At 42.4% G+C, this 23,120-nt stretch overlaps 1 protein-coding gene across 3 annotated transcripts; it reads left to right on the forward strand.

Annotated features, from left to right (window-relative positions):
- The first annotated feature begins 4,862 nt into the window (after window positions 1–4,862).
- ARG1 (arginase 1) lies at window positions 4,863–22,601 on the forward strand. Of its 3 annotated transcripts, none has more exons than XM_080664755.1 (9): window positions 4,863–4,971; window positions 5,223–5,427; window positions 9,852–9,924; window positions 13,435–13,609; window positions 15,185–15,344; window positions 17,812–17,906; window positions 18,210–18,314; window positions 18,521–18,657; window positions 19,268–22,601. In XM_080664755.1, exons 2-9 carry the CDS (start codon window positions 5,371–5,373, stop codon window positions 19,432–19,434), a joined length of 969 nt encoding a protein of 322 aa, XP_080520881.1. In that variant the 5' UTR covers window positions 4,863–4,971; window positions 5,223–5,370; the 3' UTR covers window positions 19,435–22,601. The 3 variants fall into 3 exon arrangements, with proteins under 3 accessions (XP_080520881.1, XP_080520882.1, XP_080520883.1); XM_080664756.1 differs by having other exon boundaries at window positions 4,877–4,971; window positions 5,311–5,427; XM_080664757.1 differs by having other exon boundaries at window positions 4,883–4,971; window positions 5,226–5,427.
- The last annotated feature ends 519 nt before the right edge of the window (window positions 22,602–23,120 follow it).

Below are 23,120 nucleotides of genomic sequence, written 5' to 3' on the forward strand. Positions count from 1 at the left end.
TGATTTTCAGAGAGTGGAAAAGAGAGGGAAAGACAAAGAGAAATATCGATGTGAGAGAAACACAATGATTGGTTGCCTCCTGCACATGTCCCAACCAGGACTTGGGCCAGGGAGGAGTCTGAAACTGAGGTATGTGCCCTTGACCGGAATCAAACCCGGGACCCTTTGGTCCATTGGCTGATGCTCTTCCACTGAGCCAATCCCGCTAGGGCAATGATTAATGAATGGGTTTATGCCAATCTGGATTGAGGTATCCAGTGGAATGCCAAGGAGCTATTACATAAGTGTTGACCCGTTCACTTTTTATCAGTGACCCGAAAAAGTTAGGCATTACCAAATTTGTCTTTGATGGGCCAGATGACTTCTTCTACACTTAATTCTGGATGGGACACATAGGGCATAGGGAAACCAGAAAATGTTCTGAAGAGAGTGATTGAGTTGGTAACCTGAAGGAAAGAATCAATCATGTAATATAAGAAACTGATGAGGTTTCTGGGGATATTCAAGCTAAATAATAGAGGACCCAAGAAATCTGAGATAGCATGTTTTATTTGGATTGAAGGATTGTGGTCAATGGATCAAATAAGAGGAAAGCAATCTCAGCTTGATATAAGAGGAACTTTCAGATGCTAGAGTATTTAAAATGCAGGCAATGAGACTGGCCACGGTGGCTCAGTGGTTGAGCATCGACCTGTGAACCAGGAGGTCATGGTTCGATTCCTGGTCAAGGCACATGCCTGGGTTGTGGGCTCGGAGATTGTGCAGGAGGCAGCCAATCAATGATTTTCTCTCATCATTGATGTTTCTATCTCATTCTCCCTCTCCCTTGCTCTCTGAAATCAATAAAAATATTTTAAAAAATAAAACAAAATGCAGGCAATGAAATGTGAAAGATAGCAAACTTCTATCGATTAATCTATACATTTAGTAAAAATTCTAGCAGGATTTTTAAAAACCTGACAACTTATTCTAGTATAGAGGCCTATGAATAACTAAATCAATTTTTAAAAAAGAAGACCAAAAATGTTACTCTTGTCAAAGAATAATAAGATATACATAAAATCATGATAATAAACCAGTGTGGACTTGGTGCATCAACAGGTAAATAAGCCAATGGAACAGAAGAAGGAGTTTGGTGACAGATCTGTTTATTTAGGAGAACTTGGTATATGATGAAGATACCACTGGAATCAATGACAGAAAATGGATGAACTGTTCAATGGGTTTCATTTAGGAAATTGATAAGGGGACTACACAGGAAAAAGTATAGTTGGAGAACTTTTACAGTATACCAAGATGTATGCAGATGGATTAAAGAAGTAAATATGAAAGATAAACTCTAAAGCAAATAGAAGAAAATATAGAAACTTATATTTGTAATTTTGGAGTAGGGAGGACTTATTCAAAATTTCCAAAACACAAAAGATAAGGGGGAAATTATTCAGTTGCCTATTTAAAAATTAAAGATTTGGAGTCACAACCTATACAAAGTTATCAGATTACTGACACTTGGGAAAGTGTTTTTGCAATATCAGCACCATAAGACAGCAATTTGCAACCGGTGTGCCGCAAAAAAAGTTTTAAAACATGCAATACCTGACTCCTTAGTCAGGGGCACTAACCTATTTTTCCTCAGATTGTCAAATTAAAAAAAAATGACAACAGCCAGCACAACAATAGGTGTCTGGTGTGAATGAATCAAAATTATAGCTATTTTTTTGTCAGACCGGCAAAAGCATATTTTTTGGTGTGCCACAAAATTTTCCTAATTAGTTTATGTGTGTCATGAGATGAAAAAGGTTGCAAATCCCTGCCACAAGTTACTATCTAGCTATACAAAATACCACAAGTAACTAGCTAGTTATGCAAACAAATCCACAAGTGAAAGATTGGAAGCCTGTTTGGAAAATAGTGCTATTAAAATGGACCTGTGAGACCTTGGTTGTCTTGTTCACACACGCTACAAATATTTATTGAGTGCCTATCACCTATCAGCATTGTTCTAGGTTCTGGGAATACAACAGACAAAACTCTGCTCTCCTGGAATTTAAATACTCCCAGTGTTCTCTCTCACCAATAGAAAAAAAGAAAGAAAGAAAGAAATTAGTTTCTACTATGTGAATTTTCCCTCTAAATTACAATCATGTCATTTTCAAGTTGGAAAGATTCGTAGGGTGCATTTCTCCTACATCCGTACTTTTCATGGCGATAAAGAACAACCCCCCTCACAGATCTGGCAGGCACGAGGATGTGACACGTGCCTTGTGCTTCACTGGAAAGCGCAGAGGTTAGGTGGATCCACAATGCTTAACAGTGAATCATGGCTCTTCCTCGGCAACCCGGGTGACAGTTGGCAACCTCTCTGGGCTTCAGTTTCCTCATCAATAAAATGGCATCAAAGATGAGACTTGACATAATATTGGTACAAGGAAGAAATGAGGTAATATAAAACAGGGCAGCATCTGGCACATGATAAAAACTCAGTGTTGGCTGTTTTTACTTCTATATGTTGATTATGATTCCAAAGACTCTTATTTTCCTATACACTGTAGTTTATTTATTTTTTAATTTAATAAATCTTTATTGTTCAGATTATTGCAATTATTCCTCTTCTTTCCCCCATAGCTCCCCTCCACCCAGTTCCCACCCCACTCTCTGCCCTTACCCCCCATCCCCACTGTCCTCATCCATAGGTGTACGATTTTTGTTTACACCCCTTTCCCCCCGAGAATTGTCAGTCCACTCCCTTTCTATGCCCCTGATTCTATTATATTCACCAGTTTATTCTGTTCATCAGATTTTTTTATTCACTTGGTTTTTAGATTCACTTGTTGATAGATAGGTATTTGTTGTTCATAATTTTTATCTTTACCTTTTTCTTCTTCTTCCTCTTCTTAAAAAATACCTTTCAGCATCTATATAATAAAAGGCTAATATGCAAATTGTCCCCTCCACCGGGGCCCCCACCAGAATCGGGGGCGGGGCTGGCCCACCAACCTCCCACATCCCCTCCCCCAGCCAGCCTGGCCCAATTGGCCCCAATTGGCCCCAATTGGGGTGGGCTGGCTAGACCCCACTTGTGCACAAATTTGTGCACGGGGCCTCTAGTTTCATATAATACTGGTTTGGTGATGATAAACTCATTTAGCTTTTTCTTATCTGTGAAGCTCTTTATCTGACCTTCAATTGTGAATGATAGCTTTGCTGGGTAGAGTAATCTTGGTTGTAGGTTCTTGCTATTCATCACTTTGAATATTTCTTGCCATTCCCATCTGGCCTGCATAGTTTCTGTTGAGAAATCAGCTGACAGTCGTATGGGTGCTCCCTTGTAGGTAACTAACTGTTTTTCTCTTGCTGCTTTTAATATTCTCTCTTTGTCTTTTGCTCTTGGCATTTTAATTATAATATGTCTTGGTGTGGTCCTCTTTGGATTCCTTTTGTTTGGGGTTCTCTGTGCTTCCTAGACTTGTAAGTCTATTTCTTTCACCAGGTGGGGGAAGTTTTCAGTCATTATTTCTTCAAATAGGTTTTCAGTATCTTGCTCTCTCTCTTCTTCTGGCACCCCCATAATTCTGATGTTGGTACGCTTGAAGTTGTCCCAGAGGCTCCTTACACTATCTTCATATTTTTGGATTCTTTTTTCTTTTTGCTTTTCTGGTTGAGTGTTTTTTGCTTCTTTGTATTTCAAATCTTTGGCTTGATTCTTGCGATCCTCTAGTCTGCTGTTAGATCTCTGTATAATATTTTTTATTTCAGTCAGTGTATGCTTAATTTCTAGTTGGTCCTTTTTCATATCCTTGAGGGTCTCACTAAATTTATCGGCCTTTTCTAGAAAATTCTTGAAAAACCTTATAACCGTGGTTTTGAGCTCTATATCCAGTCGTTTGCTTTCCTCCATTTCTTTCATTTGTGATCTGTTTCTTTGTCTCCGCATTTTGGCTGCTTCCCTGAATTGATAGAGTGGCTTTGTGTGCTAGGTGTCCTATAGGGCCCAGTGGCTCAGCTTCCCCAGTTACCTGAGGTGGATACTCTTGGTGTACCCCTTTGTGGACTGTGTGCTCAGCCTTGTTGTAGTTAAGCCTTGATTATTGTTGGTATCAGTGGGAGGAATTGACCTCCAGGCCAATTGGCTATGAGGATCAGCTGTGTCTATGCTGGGAGAACTTCTGTGCTGGAGAAACCCTAATGAGACAAGACTTACAAAAGCCTCTGTGCTCAGTTTGGATGGGGCAGAGTCTCAGGGAGGAGCAGAGAGCACTGGTTTTCCATCAGCCCTGCCCTAATAGACCCCTGTGTCTCAGTGTCCCGTGGTAATCGCTGCAAGCACCTCTGAGAGAAAGCCGCCCTTGAGTTCCGCCTGCTGCCGGACAGTCCAGTTTCTCCCCAGATGAGTCTGGGTCCCCAGATTCTCACCCAGAACTGGAGTTCAGTGCAGTCGGGAGCTTTTGTCTCCCTCCCGCTTGAGAAAGCCAGCCGCGTACTCAGTTGGCAGTCCTCTCCACGCACGCGCACATCTCAGTACCTCTGCCTCCTGCAGCTCCTCTGAGTCTCAGTGTGCTTTTCTCTTTCCTTCTAGTTGTAGAATTTCCACTCAGCCAGCCTTCCTGTGGTTCTGGGTGATGTCCATTTTGTCTTTTAGTTGTAGTTTTGAAATTGTTGTGCGAGGCAGCAGTTTAGGTGTTTACCTATACCGCCATCTTGGTTTCTCTCCCCCTATACACTGTATTTAAAAATCAGTATGGCAACACCTCCGAGTTATTAATGAGGCAATTAAGATTTCCTTTAATAATAAACAGAAAAGGAAGTCAGATGCTTTTCCTTGTGGTGTGGGATGTGTGTCTCACTGATTAACCATTAATCCCAGTGTGTGAAACTTGCACTCAGGATTGTAGGGCTTGAAGGGATGTGAGGAGATCATCTTGCCAGTCCCAGCCCTTCTTTGACACAGAAGGACTCAAAGCCCTGGAGGAAGTAAGTGCCCTTCCCTGAATTAGTACAACTGGAACCATGGCACTGTTTAGTGACAATGAAGATGTGTTTAGATTAGACAGGGTATTATGATTAGGAAATAAAGATTGTGATTAGACAAGGTATTAACCTAGCTGACTTGTAAAATGGCTGTGAATTGGGGACATGAATAATCTTCCTTAAGTACAGACCCAAGTTCTTCCACACATGAAGAATTTACTGGACTTCCAGTTGACTGTTATTCTTTGGTTCAGTAGGTGGAGCCAATCTTCCTTATTAGAATAAGATAAACAGATTCAGCCCAATTATAAGTGGAAGAAATATGTGCCTCCTGTCATTGAGGGTTGCAGACGTTGGTGACTGGCTGGAGACCTTGGGTGCAGTGACCAGGAACGTCAGAGCATGAGTTCCAAGTCAAAATCCATAGGGGTCATCGGAGCTCCTTTCTCAAAGGGACAGGTGAGTGAAAAGCCTTCCTTTGAATAGCTGGGATTTATGCGACAGTTTCAGGCTTTAAACTTAGTAAGGTGTTATTTTCTGGTTAGTAAAGTTCCCTAAGACAACATGGCCCTGAAATAGTATAGAGTTTAAAGTTGTCTCACCGGTTTGCAACATTGTATAATTATGGTCACAAACCCAGTTATTTTTGTGGCTCTTAATCTCAGCCACAGCCAATTTTATTTGAATCTACTACCTTTCCCTCATCTTTTAAAAAGAAAATATTTTTATTTGAATGGAAATGGATTGTTTCTGCATTTTAGCTTCTCATTTAGATTTCCTTGTTCTCATTGTTTTGGTGTTACTGTGTATGCTTGTAGAGAGAAAGAATTTTAGGAAAACACATTTGTTTAGCTATGTAATGAATGCCTAGAAAAATGTCATAGAGTTCTTTTAATTTGGATAACTTACATGTGATTGCTTTATGCAACTTTGTGAATGATTCCTATTTTTAAGGGCTTTAATAATTCTATACAAGTCTTAGTTCATGGACTAAGTAGAATTTTTTGTGGGAGGAAAAAAGAAAGAAAATCTGACTGTAAGTTGGTAACGTTGAAAGGACTAATGGATCTATAAAACTTCCAGATTGCCAAACATGCCAGTAACATTGTAATAAAATATTTTATTTACCTGCCCTGGCCACACTCAATCAGATAAATATAATGAGATTGCAGACACCTTAGACTTCAACATGTATCAGTTCTTAAAAGGAAAAAAAAAAAGCAAACAAGACAAGTGTGAATTGAAACTCCTAAAGTTTTTTGTTGTTGTTGTTTTAAATGGAGTTTCCTGCAAGTTTCTTAGAACTATTTTGCCCACCTGGGTAGTGTTTTATACGCCTCTTAGTTCTTTTTTGGTTTTTAATTCTCACCTAGGAGTGAGGATATTTTTTCCATTGATTTCTAGAGAGAGTGGAAGAGAAGGGGGGAAGAGGAGGAGGAAGAGGAGAAGGAGGAGTGGGAGGAGGGGGAGGAGGAGAAGGGGAGCAGAGGAGGAGGAGTGGGAGGAGGGGGAGGAGGAGAAGTGGAGCAGAGGAGGAGGAGTGGGAGGAGGGGGAGGAGGAGAAGGGGAGCAGAGGAGGAGGAGGAGGAGGGGAAGGAGGAGGGGGAGGAGGAGGAGGAGAGACACATTGGTTGCCTCCCACTGGTGCCCTGACCAAGCCCAGGATGAGGTATGGGTGCCCTTGACCGGGGCACCTTTCAGTCCATGGGCCCACACTCTAACCACAGAACCAAACTGACCAGGGCACTCCTCCTAGTTTTGAACTCTTGCTTTGCACTCTGGCTTCTTATTGCAAAACCAAACAGGACAGATCAGAGGTGAGAGACCCAAACTGCATGTGGACTGTCAGTAAATACAGATTCACTTTCCCTGGAAACCCTCCAAAGGTCTTTCCCAGAATGCAGAAACATGCTGCTGACAAAAATTGTTCTTTTAAATGCTTAATTGCAAAATTCACAATATGCTCACTTATTCTTGGGCAGGTTCTAACAAAGATAGAATTGAAAAAACTGACAAAAGAAATGGAGCAAGGGAAATGGAAGGAAGGAAGACAGGAAGGCAGGAAGGCAGGAAGGCAGGAAAGAAGGAAGGAAGGAAGGAAGGAAGACAGGAAGGCAGGAAGGCAGGAAGGCAGGAAAGAAGGAAGGAAGGAAGGAAGGAAGGAAGGAAGAGAGGGAGGGAGGGAGGGAGGGAGGGAGGGAGGGAGGGAGGGAGGGAGGACGGAAGCAGCATGAGCATGCTCTGGTCCCGGGACCTCAGCAGAAAGCCTTAGGCTGGTGATAACAGCCCCTCTAGGGGATATAGCCTGATGCATTTTCTGCCTTCAGTTAATTCTTTTTTCTTTTGCACTACAGCCCTTCCCCCATTAAAACATGGCCCAGTGATAATGAAACTTATTGTCTCATTCATGATAATAAGGACACAGAGAGATATTTTCTACACTAAGCCATAGCATAGAGGGAAAAAAATGGCCAACATATAAGCATCTGTCCTCACCTAAAGGAAGTAAAAGTTTGACAAACAAGCAAGGGAGAGGTTTAGAGGACAAATGACTAGAAGGTTGAGTCTGAGAAAGGACTCTCTCCTATCTCCTCCTCTTGCAAGGCAGTGGGAGGTAGGAGGGAGGTAGTGGCAAAAAATGAGGTAGGTTTTATATTTATTTTACAGTTGAGTTAACTAAGGTTCAGAGAGGTTTGGAAATCTGCTCAGGGTCACATAGCCTTGAGTGTGTGATTCCAGACAGGACTGTTTAATCCCAAAGCCAGGCGAAAAGGGAATGGACTAAAGGAGAAAATGTGTCAGGCAGAGCATGTGGAGAACCTTGCTGCCAGGGACAGGAATTTGACATCGAGGATTTGCTTGGCAGCCAGGCCAAGTCATCTGCTAATTCGAATTGGGAAGAAATATTTTCTTGGTTTGGTGCCACAGTCCAGTCCTAGGGACAACACATGTGTCTTTGGCACTTCTACTCTCTGACAACAGGAAATAACTTTATATGTAAAAACCATGTTGGAGCCCTGGCTGGTTTGGTTCAGTGGATAGAGCATTGGCCTGTGGACTGGGGGGTCCTGGGTTCGATTCCAGTCAAGGGCACATGCCCGGGTTGCAGGCTTGATCCCCATTAGGGGGCGTGCAGGAGGCAGCCAATCAATGATTCTCTCTCATCATTGATATTTCTCTCTCTCTCCCTCTCCCTTCCTCTCTGAAATAAATAAAAATATATATTTAAAAAGAGGAACCATGTTGGAAGTTAGAATCAGAGAGATACATGAAAGAACTATTTCTTTAGGGTCACTAATCTGCCAGGAGGCTGGCTTCCTGGATATAAAAACAGCAAGGCTAGAATTCTTGTTCACTGTGTTATGAAGCAGGTCAAAGTTGAAATACATGGTTGGTCTTTGTGGGTTCAGCCAACCGCCAGGTGATTTTCCCTGTTGCCTGCTTTGTCCTGTAGAACCCTCCCTTACTATTGTGAGGATCTGCACATAGCTGTCTCCCATGCTACCTTTAACAAAATGCCTTTACTGGCCTGGCTGGGTGGCCCGGTGGTTGAGTGTCGACCTATGAACCAGGAGGTCACAGTTACCAAGAGGTCACATGTAAATATTTCTCTCTTCTACACGTCCAGCACAGCTAGAGAGCAGTCCAGTTCCTGAGTAGGGGCGGCTGGGGATTGAGAAAATGAAAGAAAGAGACAGACACAGAGATAGAAGGAAAAAGCTGGGGCCAGGTGGAACCACTGTCTTCTGACATGGACAGGGACAGGGACAGTGACCCAGAACCAATACAGCGTGTTTATTTTATACAGCAAAAAACAGGAAGTTTTACTAAAAGTCAAAGGAGATTATGTACATTCTTGGGTGGGCCTGAGTCATATTCATTCCTGGTGCTTGGCTGGATTTAAATAACAAAACCCACCCCCTGGCACCTGGGCTGAAGGTCAAGCTGACAACACTCCTGCCTTTTGGCAAAGTGTGTTTCCAGGACATGGCTTTGCCGACGCCACTGGATTCAGCTGACAATAATTAAAGAAACACCCATGTGCCTTCCCAGGCGCTCTCTATAGTCACGGTTCAAATCCTGGTCAGGACACATGCCCGGATTTTGGGCTCGATCCCCAGAAGGGTGTGTGCAGGAGGCAGCTGATCAATGAATCTCTCTCCTATCATTGATGTTTCTCTCTCTCCCTTTCCCTTCCTCTATGAAATTAATAATAATTATGTATATAATTATTATTGAGTAAATGCCTTTACTCAAGCTATTGTCCTGATTTACAAAGTTCCTCCACCACCCCATCGATCGTCCTGAACTTGTGTTGCAACACAACGCTGAAATGTCATTTGTTCCACCTGACACCCTCTGTCCCCGGCAGAGATAGGAGCATCCTGTTTTGTTGTTATGGCATCTTGGATCTACTTTGAAGAAAATCTCCAAGCACTGTAGTTGATGTTAAATATCCAAATCCCCTCTTAGCTTATGAGTTAATCAAAGACAAAAACCCTCTCCTTTTAATTGTAGTGTCTCCATTTATCAGAGTGTTTTTGCACAAAACAAATGTTCACTAAGTCGGTAGCATGGGGTGATGGGAAGAGGAGATGAAGGTTTTGGAATCCAAAGGACTGGGATAAGGTCCTAAGGCTCGGCCACTTGTTAGCTGCGTGAGGGAAGGAGCATTAGATAACCTTTATGATTCTAGACCCTTATATTTGACATAGGAGTAATCCAATCTAACTTGCTGTGATAATTAAATGCAAAATCCTGGCTCTGTAGGAACTCAAGAAAATCCTGTTACTACTATTCAACTGATTAAACAATGAATTTCCTATTCTGTGCATCTGATGACCAAGATGATGTCTGAATTCCTTTTTTTTTTAATTGTTCAGCCACGAGGAGGAGTGGAAGAAGGCCCTAAAGTACTGAGAAAGGCTGGCCTGCTTGAGAAGCTTAAAGAACAAGGTAATTTTCAGGTTGAAATGTTGCAGAAGATCGGAGAAAAACCAAGCAACACTTAGAGAGATGGAGTTCCACTTTATTATACACCGGTGGGCTCAGAGAAAATGTCTTTCAAATTCTGAGCAATGCAACAAGCAGGAGTTTTCTTTTTATTAAAGAGCCAGCCCTATGTGTGTTTAGTGGTTATCTCGCTGGAAGCTTGTGGCCTTGGAAACAACACAGTTCCATTCAATTAAAAAATACATCTGGCCGAAACCGGTTTGGCTCAGTGGATAGAGCGTCAGCCTGCGGACTGAAGGGTCCCGGGTTCGATTCCAGTCAAGGGCATGTACCTTGGTTGCAGGCACATCCCCAGTAGGAGGTGTGCAGGAGGCAGCTGATCGATGTTTCTCTCTCATCGATGTTTCTAGCTCTCTATCACTCTCCCTTACTCTCTGTAAAAAATCAATAAAATATATTTAAAAAAATACATCTGGCACGAGAGTGTGGGAGTATCTAGTCTCTGGCCTACAAGGTCAGACAGCTAAGTTTATCTTCCTTATTATTCAAGCAGGCTAGAAAGCAAAGGTATTTTTCAGAATAAGGGACTGTCTAAAAATGGCAGAGTTGATTTTACAGAATAAGGGACTATCTAAATAGCAGAGAATTTCAAACAGTAGTTTTACAAAATAGGGATAAGCCTTCTCAGAAAGATGATCAGCCTGAATTTTTTCCTGTTCTGAAGGATGCACAGGGAGTGTCTGCAATGACATCTGTACCACAGAATTCAGCACTGGCTAGAACCTTAGAGGTGCACCCTATACAGAGAAGCAGCGTGTGGGAAGAATGCACAATCAATGTTGCTTATTACTCAGATATTTTGTCTTTCCAGCCAGACTACTTTGTAAGAGAATGTGTGTGCGTAAGAATTGGGGTTGGGTGGGTGGGAAGGGAGTTGGGGGGATTGAAAATGGAAGGCAAGGGGGCAGCAGCAGAAAGTACACTACTACCAAGAAGAGCCCCATTTGTAAGAGGAAATAAAACAGTAATAGCACCGAGTCTCTGTTTGATGCCTCCATTTTCCTTGGTGGGGGCTTGAGGAAACAGAGAAGCTGTGGGCCCCAGGTAGGTCAAGTTTGGACTGGAAAGCGAGCTCCTCGAATGAGTGAGGTGGGGAACCAGGCTCCCAGGGCATGGTTCCCTAAGGGAAGGGGCACTGGGAAGTCCTATGCAGGAAGAAGGGGCCCCCAGCCTTCACAGCTCTTGGAGGTGGACAAGGAGGAGGAAGAGGAAGAGAAGAAGAGGAGGAGGAGGAGGAGGAAGAGGAGGAGGAGGAGGAGGAGGAGGAGGAAGAGGAGAAGGAGGAGGAGGAGGAGGAGGAAGAGGAGGAGGAGGAGGAGAAAGAGGAGGAGGAGGAGGAAGAAAGCGGGCTAGTTGCTCAGTCTCAAGGCTTTTCCAAACCCTGTGCCAACCGGAACCGGTGAACTGGGCGGCCTGCTGTATCAACAGGCTTCCTCAGATCCCGTCCTTCTGTCGTAACTTCTGAAAATGGGGCCATGAGAAAGGATAGGAAATGGGATGGACCTGGGGCTTCTGAGTCAGTATCAGGTGATTGAGTTGTTTGTTCTGGGGGTGTGATACCTAGAAAACTTTCAGCAGCTCCACCCCGGCCCAGAGGGCTATGCCAAATTCCATCTTTCCACACTGTTGAATAGTAACAGTAGGCCTTCCTGTAGATGGCTAGCTACATCCACAAACGCCTACCACAAACATCAGAAAGAGCTATTAAGTCAAAACTTTATTTCCTTCCAGTTTCTGCCTTTCTCTCCAGGCACGTCCTTGAACCAGCTGGAGCAGTTCGCTTCCCTTGGCTGTTGCAAGAATTGCTACTTATTTTTCTTTAAGGGGAGGCCTAAACTCTCTGAGAATGTGCCCATGGAAATTCACTGTAATATCAGAAATGATAAGGGAGTATTAAGTTACACCACTTTCATTAATAAACATGGAGAGTATAAACAAAAAAATGCCCCAGTAATAATACTGTGTGTATGATGACTCATATTATACACACATTCATATTTGCATATGTGAGCATGCAAATGAAAAATACTTTGTATCTTAAAAAGTACAGCTAAAAAAAAAAAAAAAAAAAAAAAAAAAAACTAAAGCAAAAACGACAGCTAAAGTAAGTGTCATCTTTATATGTAAAACCCTGATAAAGTATTGGCGAGGATATGGAGCAACTGGAACCCTCATATATTTCTGATGAGAATGCATAATGATACAGAGAGCCACTTTGGAAAGATGGGCAGTTACCCTTTGACCCAGCAGATCTACTCCAAGGTATTTACCCCAAAGAAATGAAAACATGTTCTCACAAGGCCTGGTTTGTACTTGAAGGCATAGAGCAGCGTTGTTTGTAACAGCCGGACTATGGAAACAACAGAGTGCCCCCAACTGGTAAACAAACAAAGGGCACATCCATCCCATGGGAAGCACTGACTGTCTCGGCTGCGCAGGGCGTGAGGGAATCCAGGGGGTATGGAGGTATTCTAAATCTTGATTGTGCTGGTGGTTAAAAGACTGTAGATATTTCTAAAACTCACTGACTGGTAAACTGAAAAGGAATACATTTTAGTAAATAAGAATTATGTATCATAAATCTAAGAAGAGAAAGAGAGACCCCAGGAGAGAACAGGAAGCCTGGGTAAATGAACTGGACTAGTCCATCAGTTAACAAGCATAATTTGCTCACATTTTATATCAGGTTAAATCTCTTGAAGGTGTTACTGAATCACAGATACATACAGACAGGAATGAATACAATACACACTTAGTTCAGAACATTGAATTGAGCCCGTATCAACGTGTTACATGAAGCTCTGCACCTTGAGGCATAATGCATGGCCTTTTAGGAAGTGCACCAAGGTCCTTAGGAACTTTGGGTTACCGTATTGAAAAAGTATAATAATAAAGTCTTTATTTCCTGGCTTGCTGAAGTGTTAGGACCGATGGTAATCACATACTCTTATTGAATTCTGACAATAGCACTGTGAGGCAGGTACAATGGGCAGAAGAGGGAGCTGGAGTGCTTCAGCAGGTGACAGATTGGATTGAAACCAAGGATTGTTAACAAAATAATGGTGTGTTTTCTTCTTTTTAAATATGATTTCTTTACTATAAATACAATACACGCTTATTGTAGAAAAGTAGAAAGCACATGAGCACAGAGACAAAGACAGTGACACCACCCGTTAAATCCAAACCAGGTCACCCTGTTGTACTTACAGCCTGACTGGCAGATCCAAGCATTTACTGAGAACCCCGAATACAGAGGCGCCGGAGTGCAGCCCAGGTGAGATGATGTCAGGCAAAAGCAGATGTGGTGTCTACCTTCACAATTTTCAGTCTGTTCAGACTCTTTCTGTGCTTATATTTTAGAAAATAGACCTATTTTGTACATTTAAAATCAGCCTGCATAGACTGTTTTGTAATCTTTATTTAGTAACCTGCAACTTTTAATTTTAACTACAGAGTGTGATGTGAAAGATTATGGGGACCTGCCCTTTGCTGATGTCCCTAATGACAGTCCATTTCAAATTGTGAAGAATCCAAGGTCTGTGGGAAAAGCCAATGAGCAGCTGGCTGGCGTGGTGGCAGAAGCCAAGAAAAATGGAAGGGTCAGCGTGGTGCTGGGTGGAGACCACAGGTACTATTTAATGAGGGGCTATGGGAGATGGGCACCAATGGCATGAAGAAGGTTTAACCAAAAACATGCGAAGAGAGAACATATGGAAGGGAAAGCACTGATCAATAGTTTGTATCAAATTTTCTACTTAAAAAGTATTGCTGGTTACTACTTCATTTTGGAAACACACTTAGCTCTATTTGAAGTCTTGCATTATCTCTATTACAGCAGAAAATACATTAAATGTGAATGAATTTCAGTACAATATTTAGCATAGGCTTACATTTCTAAATAAGCACTGAAGAAATTTATAGTCAACTTATTGCGCTTGGTTACTGATCATAGGAACAACCCATTTAGGTCAACATTAAAAAGTGGTTTCCATTATAAAAGTAATAATTATAAAGTTTTTTGAAATACACACACATGTAAAAGTAAAAAAAAAAAACCCAACAACAACCAGTGAGAATTGTAGTCCCCTAACAATCATTTCAACCGGAATTTCCCTCGGACATGATTTTGTTTAACAATTGTGTGTGTGTGTGTGTGTGTGTGTGTGTGTGTGTATTATCCTGCTTTGTTCTTAATCCACAGTTGAAATTTCCTTATCTTTATTTCATGATATATAAGTATATTTTTACTGTTGCATAATTTTTCATTAAAGTGTTATATCAGTATACATTCACATGTTGTCCAATATTCAAGTAATTTTCAAAATTACAAATAATGTGGCAAAGACAGTTTCTGTGCATGAGCCTCTTTATTTCTTTAAAGGCTAGTTTATTGATTTTTTTAGAGAGAGAGGCACAATTGCTTCCACTTTGAGAATTGAGAAGTTCATGATTCTCTGAATGGTACTCAAAACATTCACATGTGGGAAAAATTCACATTGTATGGCCAATCCTAATCCTTTAACTTTTGTGTAAGATATTACTGAGCTGTTGCATTCAGGCACATTTTCTGGAGCTTGAAGTGCTTGATGTGAACTTGGAGGGTTCTGACCTGGCTTAAGAGTGGGTCCTTAAGTGTGTGGCAGGAGAGGAGGAAGTTCAAGCAGAGGATCTGATTGAATAGAGTGAGCACCTGGGATATGCTCACTCAGGTGGATGTAAGGGCTCCTGAGTCAAGCTCTCCAATTGTAAACAATTGGGTTTTAAGAAAAATGAAATGACTCTGTCATTACTCACTGGGGAGAATTAAGTATTTACCTAGAGAAATGAGAGTGCAAAAAATAAGCCTGATTCAACCCTGAAATTGGAAGTCTCATGCTAAGGAATTCCTTGTGTGATAGTGTTTTTACACATTATTTAATTTTTGGTGAAACTGTAATTTACAATTTTATTAGAAGGTGGTTTTGAAAAATATCACAAATTGCTTAGTGATACCTTTGTGTAACTATAACTTCTTAGTAACTATTAAGTGTAAGCTCTACTTTCTCTGTTGTTACAATTGTTTAATTGGCATCTCCCATTTAAAACTATGAGCAATATCAGCTGACTTAAAGGAAAATCAAGCACGAGCATTAAGTGAGTTAATAATATGATGTATGTAAGGCTATTGCAACCTTGATGCTCACATAAACTTTTTCCTCTAAAGTTTGGCCATCGGAAGCATCTCTGGCCACGCCAGGATCCACCCGGATCTCTGTGTCATTTGGGTGGATGCTCACACGGATATCAACACTCCACAGACAACCTCAAGTGGGAACTTGCATGGACAGCCTGTGTCTTTCCTCCTGAAGGAACTAAAGGGAAAGGTAAGAGGCTGGTTGGCATTTTATTCAGGAGGTGGAGGGAAGTAAGAACCATTCTGCCATCTTATTCTTGGTACTAGAGGCCTGGTGCACGAAATTCGTGCATGGAGGGGGGGTGTCCCTCAGCCCAGTGTGCACCCTCTCCAATCTGGCTCCCAACTGCTCACCTGCTTGCCTTCCAGATTGCCCCTAACCGCTTCTGCCTACCAGCCTGATCACCCCCTAGCCACTCCCCTGCCAGCCTGATTGATGCCTAACTGCTCCCCTGCCAGCCTGTTTGCCCTTAACTGCCTTCCCTTGCAGGCCTGGTCACCCCTAACTTCCCTCCCCTGCAGGCCTGGTCACCCCCAACTGCCCTCCCCTGCAGGCCTGGTCCCCCCCAACTGCTCTCCCCTGCAGGTCTGGGTCCCTCCCAACTGCCCTTCCCTGCAGACCCAGTCACCCCCAACTTCCCTCCTCTGCCAGCCGGGTCACCCCTAACTGCCCTCCCCTGCAGGCTTGATCGCCCCCAACTGCCCTCCCTTGCAGGCCTGGTCCCTCCAAACTGCCTTCCCCTGCTGGCCTGATCACCCACAACTGCCCTCCCTTGTAGGCCTGGTTCCTCCCAACTGCCCACCCCTGCTGGCCATCTTGTGGTGGCCATCTTGTGTCCACATAGGGGCAGGATCTTTGACCACATGGGGGCAGCCATCTTGTGTGTTGGAGTAATGGTCAATCTGCATATCACTCTTTCATTAGATAGGCTAGAGGCCTGGTGCATGGGTAGGGGCCAGCTGATTTGCCCTGAAGGGTGTCCCGGATCAGGGTGGGGGTTCCCTTGGGGTGTGGGGCGGCCTGGGCAAGGAGCCTGTGGTGGTTTGCAGGCCGGCCACGCCCCCCCAGTGACCCAAGCAGAGGCCCTGGATCTGGGATTTATTTATCTTCTATAATTGAAACTTTATAGCCTGGAGCGGAGCCAAGCCTTCTGCTTGCTCCCTGGTGGCAGCCATTTCTGTTGGGATTTATGTATCTTCTATAATTGAAACTTTGCAGCCTTAAGTGGAGGCCAAAGCAGGCCAGGGCTGCAGAAGCTTGGCTTCCTCCATTGCCGTGGGCAACCCTAGCCTCCTGCTCTCTCCAGCTCCGTGGCTGCCGCCATTTCTGTTTGGGTTTATGTATCTTCTATCATTGAAACTTTGTAGCATTGAGTGGAGGCCTGGGCCGGCAAGGGCAGGCGGAAAGCTTGGCTTCCTCCATTGCCAGGGAAACCCAAGCCTCGCTCCTGCTCTCTGTGGCTGCAGCCATCTTGGTTTGGTTTATTTGCATATTCCCTCCTGATTGGTTGGTGGGTGTAGTGGGGGTATGGTCAATTTGCATATTACTCTTTTATTAGATAAGAAGATAATCTCAAACTCTTTTCTTGGCAGCAGATAAGCAAAGGGTTGGAGGATAAAGGTGGCTAGGCTCGGTACCTCTCCCTTCCTTGATAGTTTGCATACTGACCTTGTATCTTCCCTTTTGATTCTTAAACTACCCTTTTTAAGTGGAGCAGAGAATAATCCTAAGCAAGTCAGCAGAGGTTCAGACATTAACCAATTCATCTAAGATCACACACCAGGCAAGGGCCAGAACTGGTCTCCTAGTGCCGACCTTTTTCTACTACATTGCACACAGTCTCTCATTGTACCAAGTGTCCCCTCCACATCATAGGGCCTTTTCAAAAATGGAGTTCTTAAAATGCAGATCACAATGGTTTATTTAATATCTTTACTGTGAGGAGCACATATCTAAACCATAAGCAGAACTGCCTCCTTGCTCCCTAGAAACTTACTTTCCAAAAGATGTAAGATGAAATCCATATTAAGACAACATTGTGGCTCATAATTTTTATTGATATGCTTGTAGTATGTCAATAAAACAATGTTTATTAATATACCTGTAGCATATTGGTCTTTATGATGATACCTGGGAATGTTAGGTTTAATGCCCAGAAGTAACATTTTCTGAAGTGACAACCAACTGTTAGGTGTATACACTTGCAAATTGTGCAGCTAGCATATGGAAACAGCCAAGCTCGACTCCAGAACATTTGAAGAGCAACCGAAGGGTTGGGCAAACATTTTCCTTCAGCCACTCGAAGCCATCTTCTGGGTTAAGTCCCCATTGAGAAAGAGAAGTAAAGAAGGGATGAAAGTAATGGAGGTACACAGATTCCTTACAGAAGAGTTCTGGGAAAGCAGGGCCCAATGGAAATGGTGCAGAAATGGTTCAGGTTAGGTCTGGGCCACAGGGTGAGGCTGGGTAGGGCCAAAGCAATCAAGGGGACCACCAGGGGAGGCAGGCATTCTCTTCGTCGTTTTGTATTGTCTTTTAATGATTCCTAAAAATGTATGTTCTAAATAGAAGATCTATCCAACAACTGTACTTAACTTTCAATGTAAGATTTGCTTAGGAGAAGTATACATGACCAAATGGAAAATTGCAATTTTAGATCCCTGATGTACCAGGATTCTCCTGGGTGACACCCTGCATAACTGCCAAAGATATTGTGTATATTGGCCTGAGAGACGTGGACCCTGGGGAACAGTAAGTTTATTCCTTGATGCAATTTACCTTCATTTTTGTCCTTTTGCATGCTAGGTGCACTGGCCAAACCTATGGTAAAATTTATTTTAAGTACCAAGTATATGTACATCCACGTATATGTATATATTCAAATGATTCTTATATTGACTTGCTGGTAAAAATATATTGATATATACATAGAGTTCCCAGAACTTAAATATTTTATGTATCTTAGCACATTGATCTTTTCTTAAAAGGAGACGAGAGGGCATAGAGTCAGCCTTCATGTTAATTATAAATTACTTACTATCTTCTCTTTCATAGCTACCTTTTGAAAACTCTGGGTATTAAATACTTTTCAATGACTGAAGTGGACAAGCTGGGAATTGGCAAGGTGATGGAAGAAACACTCAGCTACCTACTAGGAAGGTATGATGCTTGTGTGTGCAACATAAATATTGCTAAACGAACCGGCTACTGGTATTAATGAATGTAAGTCATTAATGAAGTCTTTATGTAAAATCATGGAACTTCACTAGGTTGTTCCTTTTTACAGAGCAAAGTAAGAACTATATTTATCTATTAAATAATAAGCCACCTAGTTTAACCTGAACTACTTTCCCTCTTCTTAAAAGAAAGAAAAGGCCAATTCATCTGAGCTATGATGTTGATGGATTGGACCCATCTGTCACACCAGCTACTGGCACACCAGTCATTGGGGGTCTGTCTTACAGAGAAGGTCTCTACATTACAGAAGAAATTTTCAAAACAGGTAGGTATAAATCTAAGTGAATAAAGAATCAAGTGTACACATGGCCAATATATACTTACTAGAGGCCTGGTGCATGAAATTCCTGCACTGGGGAGTGGAGGTCCCTCAGCCTGGTTGTGCCCTCTCACAGTCCAGGAGCCCTGCAATCAACTGCCCCAAAGAGGTAGGCCCCGCCCACCTGGCCCGGGCTCTGCAATGGATCGCCTCAGCAGAGGGAGGCCCAGGCTACCTGCCGCAGCCGGCCAGTTGGTGGCCTGGGCCTCCCTCTGCAGGATGATCATGGAGCAATGGCGGGGCCCCCAACCAATAGCATCGCACCCACCTTGTCTGACCTGGCACCAGTGGGTGTCATAACGTGGTCGTCTGGATGGTCATTCCGCTGTTCGGCCATTCGGTCGATTTGCATATTACGCTTTTATTATTATAGATACTGCCTGGTCTGAAAATCAAGCCCTGGTTTACACTTCCACAATGCCCATCGCATGATGCAGTAACCGAAATGGTTTCAGTTGGTTACCCCTTCTTTTCACTCCTGAGTAACACTTCAGAGATACTGAATTTAAAATGTCGACTATTTAACAAATTACTTTATTTCCGTTTGTTGTTGTAGGGCTACTGTCAGGATTAGACATAATGGAAGTGAATCCATCTCTGGGGAAGACACCAGAAGAAGTAACTCGAACAGTCAACACAGCAGTAGCAATAACCTTGTCTTGTTTTGGAGTTGCTCGAGAGGGTAACCATAAGCCTATTGACTACCTTAACCCACCTAAGTAAATGTGGAAACATTATGTGAAAATCTCACAGCTTATAACTTAGCAAATCTAATAATTTACTTAAGCTTATGGTTATCCTCTTATAGATTTGGTGTTTCAGGAAAATGTTTTACCTGAGGAAATATTAGTACAATTAGTATAAACTGCATCAATTCCCTATTGGTGTAAAAGATTTGGAAATTCAAGTTTTTGTAAATTTAAAAAGCTTGTATTTCCCATTTTGGCAAAAGACTTATCCTTAGAAATGGAAGTACATATTAATTCCCAAATAAAAATTTTCTGGCATTAAAAATAAACACACTCCCAGAAGATAGTGGCCAGAAATATTCAAAGTGATGGATAGCAAGAACCTACAACCAAGATTACTCTATCCAGCAAAGCTATCATTTAGAATCGAAGGACAGATAAAGAGCTTCCCAGACAAGAAAAAGCTAAAGGAGTTCATCACTACTAAACCAGTATTACATGAAATGTTGAAGTGTCTTCTTGAAGAAGAAGTAGAAGAAGAGACAAAAATATGAACAATAAAATGGCAATAAATAGATATCTATCAACAATTCAATCTAAAAAACACACAAAATAAATTAACAAGCAGAACCGAAACAGACTCATAGATACAGAGGACATTTTGACAGTTGCCAGATGGCAGGGGAATTGGGGCAATGGGTGAAAAAGGTAACGGGATTAAGAAGTACAAATTGGTAGTTATAGAATAGTCATAGGGTTAGGGTTAGGGTTAGGGTTATTTCATACAGCACAAGGAATGTAGTCATTAATATTCTAATAACTACGTATGGTGTCAGAAGGGTACAAGATTTATTAGGATGATCACTTAGTAAGTTATATAATGTCTAATCACTTACTAAATCACATGTCTAATCACTTAGTAAATTATATAATATCTAATCACTTAGTAAATTATAAATGTCTAGTTCCTTAGTAAATTATATAATGTCTAACTGGGTGTATACCTAAAGCTAAACCTGAAATTAATATAATGTTATGTGTCAACTGCAATTAAAGAAGATTAAATGGCAAAAAAACACACACCTACATAGTGGGACTCCTGTTATCAGGAGATAAAGGTACCACACTTGAAAATGGACCATATTTCCACGTTGTTCAAAAGATGTGATTTTCAGCCAGGCCAGTGTGGCTCAGTGGTTGAGCAGTGACCTATGAACCAGGTCACGGTTCAATTCCCAGTCAGGGCACATGCCCAGGCTGTAGACTCGATCTCCAGTAAGGAGTGTGCAGGAGGCAGCCAATCAATGATTCTCTCATCATTGATGTCTCTATCTCTATCTCTCTTCTTTCCCCTTCCTCTCTGAAATCAATAAAGATATATATTTTTAAAAAGATGTGATTTTTATAATACTCTTTATATAAGATCCTATCATGTCTACATATTTCTAAATATATGCAAAATACACACACACACACACACACACACACACACACATCCTGCTTAAAACTACTATAAGGATTTTAAAAGCCACAGTGAAATCATCATCCCCCAAACACTGGTGAGACCTTGGTGAAGCTAAACTCTCTGGCTCTGTTTTTTTCATCTGTAAAATGGGTAATCATAAGGCTTGGGCAATCTCCAAGTCCATGAATGACAGATGACCTTTTACTTTTTCTAAACCTCAAACATGACATCGGTTTGTATTTTAAGCATGGTAGTCTTTTGGGAGATGGGAGAAAGAAATCAAATGGCTATTTTATTTCTAAGATCTGCTAATTCAGACAGGGATTTCACCCAACATGATCTGTGGCTTCCTAACATGCCGCCCTCACTCATGACAATTACAGTGCATCTCATTTGCTGAAATCTTTAAACATCCTAAAACGCTCATCTTTGCTCTGGAATACAGTGAGGAGGTGGAAAAAATGAGAGTAAACTATAACCAAAACCAAGGAAACAAACTCTTCCCCTTCTCCACAACTAAACAGAACTCATGTGGGCTCTGCAGTGTGGAAGGCCCCATGAAAGGATCTGTATTGTTAAAATAGCCATATGCCACCGGGCCAGTGTGGCTCTGTGGTTGAGTGTCAACCTATGAACCAGGAGGTCACGGTTTGATTCCTGGTCAGGGCACATGCCTAGGTTGCCTGCTCGACCCCCAACAGGGGGCATGCATGAGGCAGCCAATCGATGATTCTCATCATTGGTGTTTCTCTCTCTCTCCCCCTCTCCCTTCCTCTCCCAAATCATTAAAATATATATTAAACTGCCTGATCCTCCCTAACCGCCTCTGCCTACCTGATCCTCCCTAACCCCTCTGCCTGCCTGATCGCCCCTAACCTCTCGCCTGCCTGCCTGATCACCCCTAACCGCCTCTGTCTGCCTGATTGCCCCTAACAGTCTCTGCCTGCCTGATTATCCCTAACCACCTCTGTCTGCCTGATTGCCCCTAACCACCTCTGCCTGCCTGATTGTCCCTAACCACCTCTGCCTGCCTGATCACCCCTAAGCACTCTGCCTGCCTGCCTGATCGCCCCTAACCGCCTCTGCCTGACTGATCACCCCTAACTGCTTGCTTGGGGAGGGGAGGGACAGCCGGCCGGGGTGAGGGGCCGTGGTTATTCTGGTATCTGGTAATTCTGGTTGTCTGCTGTTTCAGTCACTGGGCTTTTATTGTATAGGATTATCCCATTTTGAAGACGGTGGAGACTGTAGGAACTGGCTTTCCTTTTTCCATTTAGAACACTGATGAGTTCCTTTATGTCATAGGTCCAACCTGAAATTCAACATTTTACTAATTTATCTAAAATATTGCTTTTCACTGTATTACAAAGCCACTGTCATCAAAACAGCCTGGTACTGGCACAAGAACAGACATATAGATCAATGGAACAGAATAGAGAATCCAGATATCGACCCAAACCAATATGCGCATTTAATATTTGACAAAGGAGGCATGAGCATACAATGGAGTCAAGACAGTCTCTTTAATAAATGGTGTTGGGAAAATTGGACAGATACATGCAAAAAAATGAAACTAGATCACCAACTTACACCATACACAAAAATAAACTCAAAATGGGTACAGGACTTAAATATAAGACGGGAAACCATAAAAATACTAGAGGAATCCACAGGCAGCAAAATCTCAGACATATGCCAAAAGAACTTCTTCACTGATACTGCCCCTAGGGCAATGGAAGCCAAACAGAAAATAAACAAATGGGACTACATCAAAATAAAAAGCTTTTGCACAGCAAAAGAAACCATCAACAAAACAACAAGAAACCCCACTGTATGGGAGAACATATTTGCAAATGGTATCACTGATAAAGGTTTAATTTCCAACATCTACAGGCAGCTTATACAACTTAATAAAAGGAAGATAAATGATCCAATAAAAAAATGGGCAACGGACCTAAATAGAAGCTTTTCGAAAGAAGACAGAAGGAAGGCCAAGAGACACATGAAAACATGCTCAAAGTCACTAATTATCCGAGAGATGCAAATCAAAACAACAATGCGATACCATCTCACACCTGTCAGAATGGCTATCATCAACAAATCAACAAACGACAAGTGTTGGCGAGGATGCGGAGAAAAAGGAACCCTCGTGCACTGCTGGTGGGAATGCAGACTGGTGCAGCCACTGTGGAGAACAGTATGGAGTTTCCTCAAAAAACTGAAAATGGAACTCCCATTTGACCCAGTAATCCCAC

This window comes from Plecotus auritus, assembly GCF_963455305.1.
Source record: "Plecotus auritus genome assembly, chromosome: 4".
Taxonomy (NCBI): domain Eukaryota; kingdom Metazoa; phylum Chordata; class Mammalia; order Chiroptera; family Vespertilionidae; genus Plecotus; species Plecotus auritus.

What these genes read in the sequence shown, in the direction of transcription:
- ARG1 (XM_080664755.1), top strand. Translation starts at nt 5,371, where the DNA reads ATGAGTTCCAAGTCAAAATCCATAGGGGTCATCGGAGCTCCTTTCTCA. An exon ending in GTGCTGGGTGGAGACCACAG is followed by an intron (nt 13,610 to 15,184) that starts GTACTATTTAAT and finishes TTTCCTCTAAAG; the next exon opens with TTTGGCCATCGGAAGCATCT. An exon ending in CTCAGCTACCTACTAGGAAG is followed by an intron (nt 18,315 to 18,520) that starts GTATGATGCTTG and finishes TCTTCTTAAAAG; the next exon opens with AAAGAAAAGGCCAATTCATC.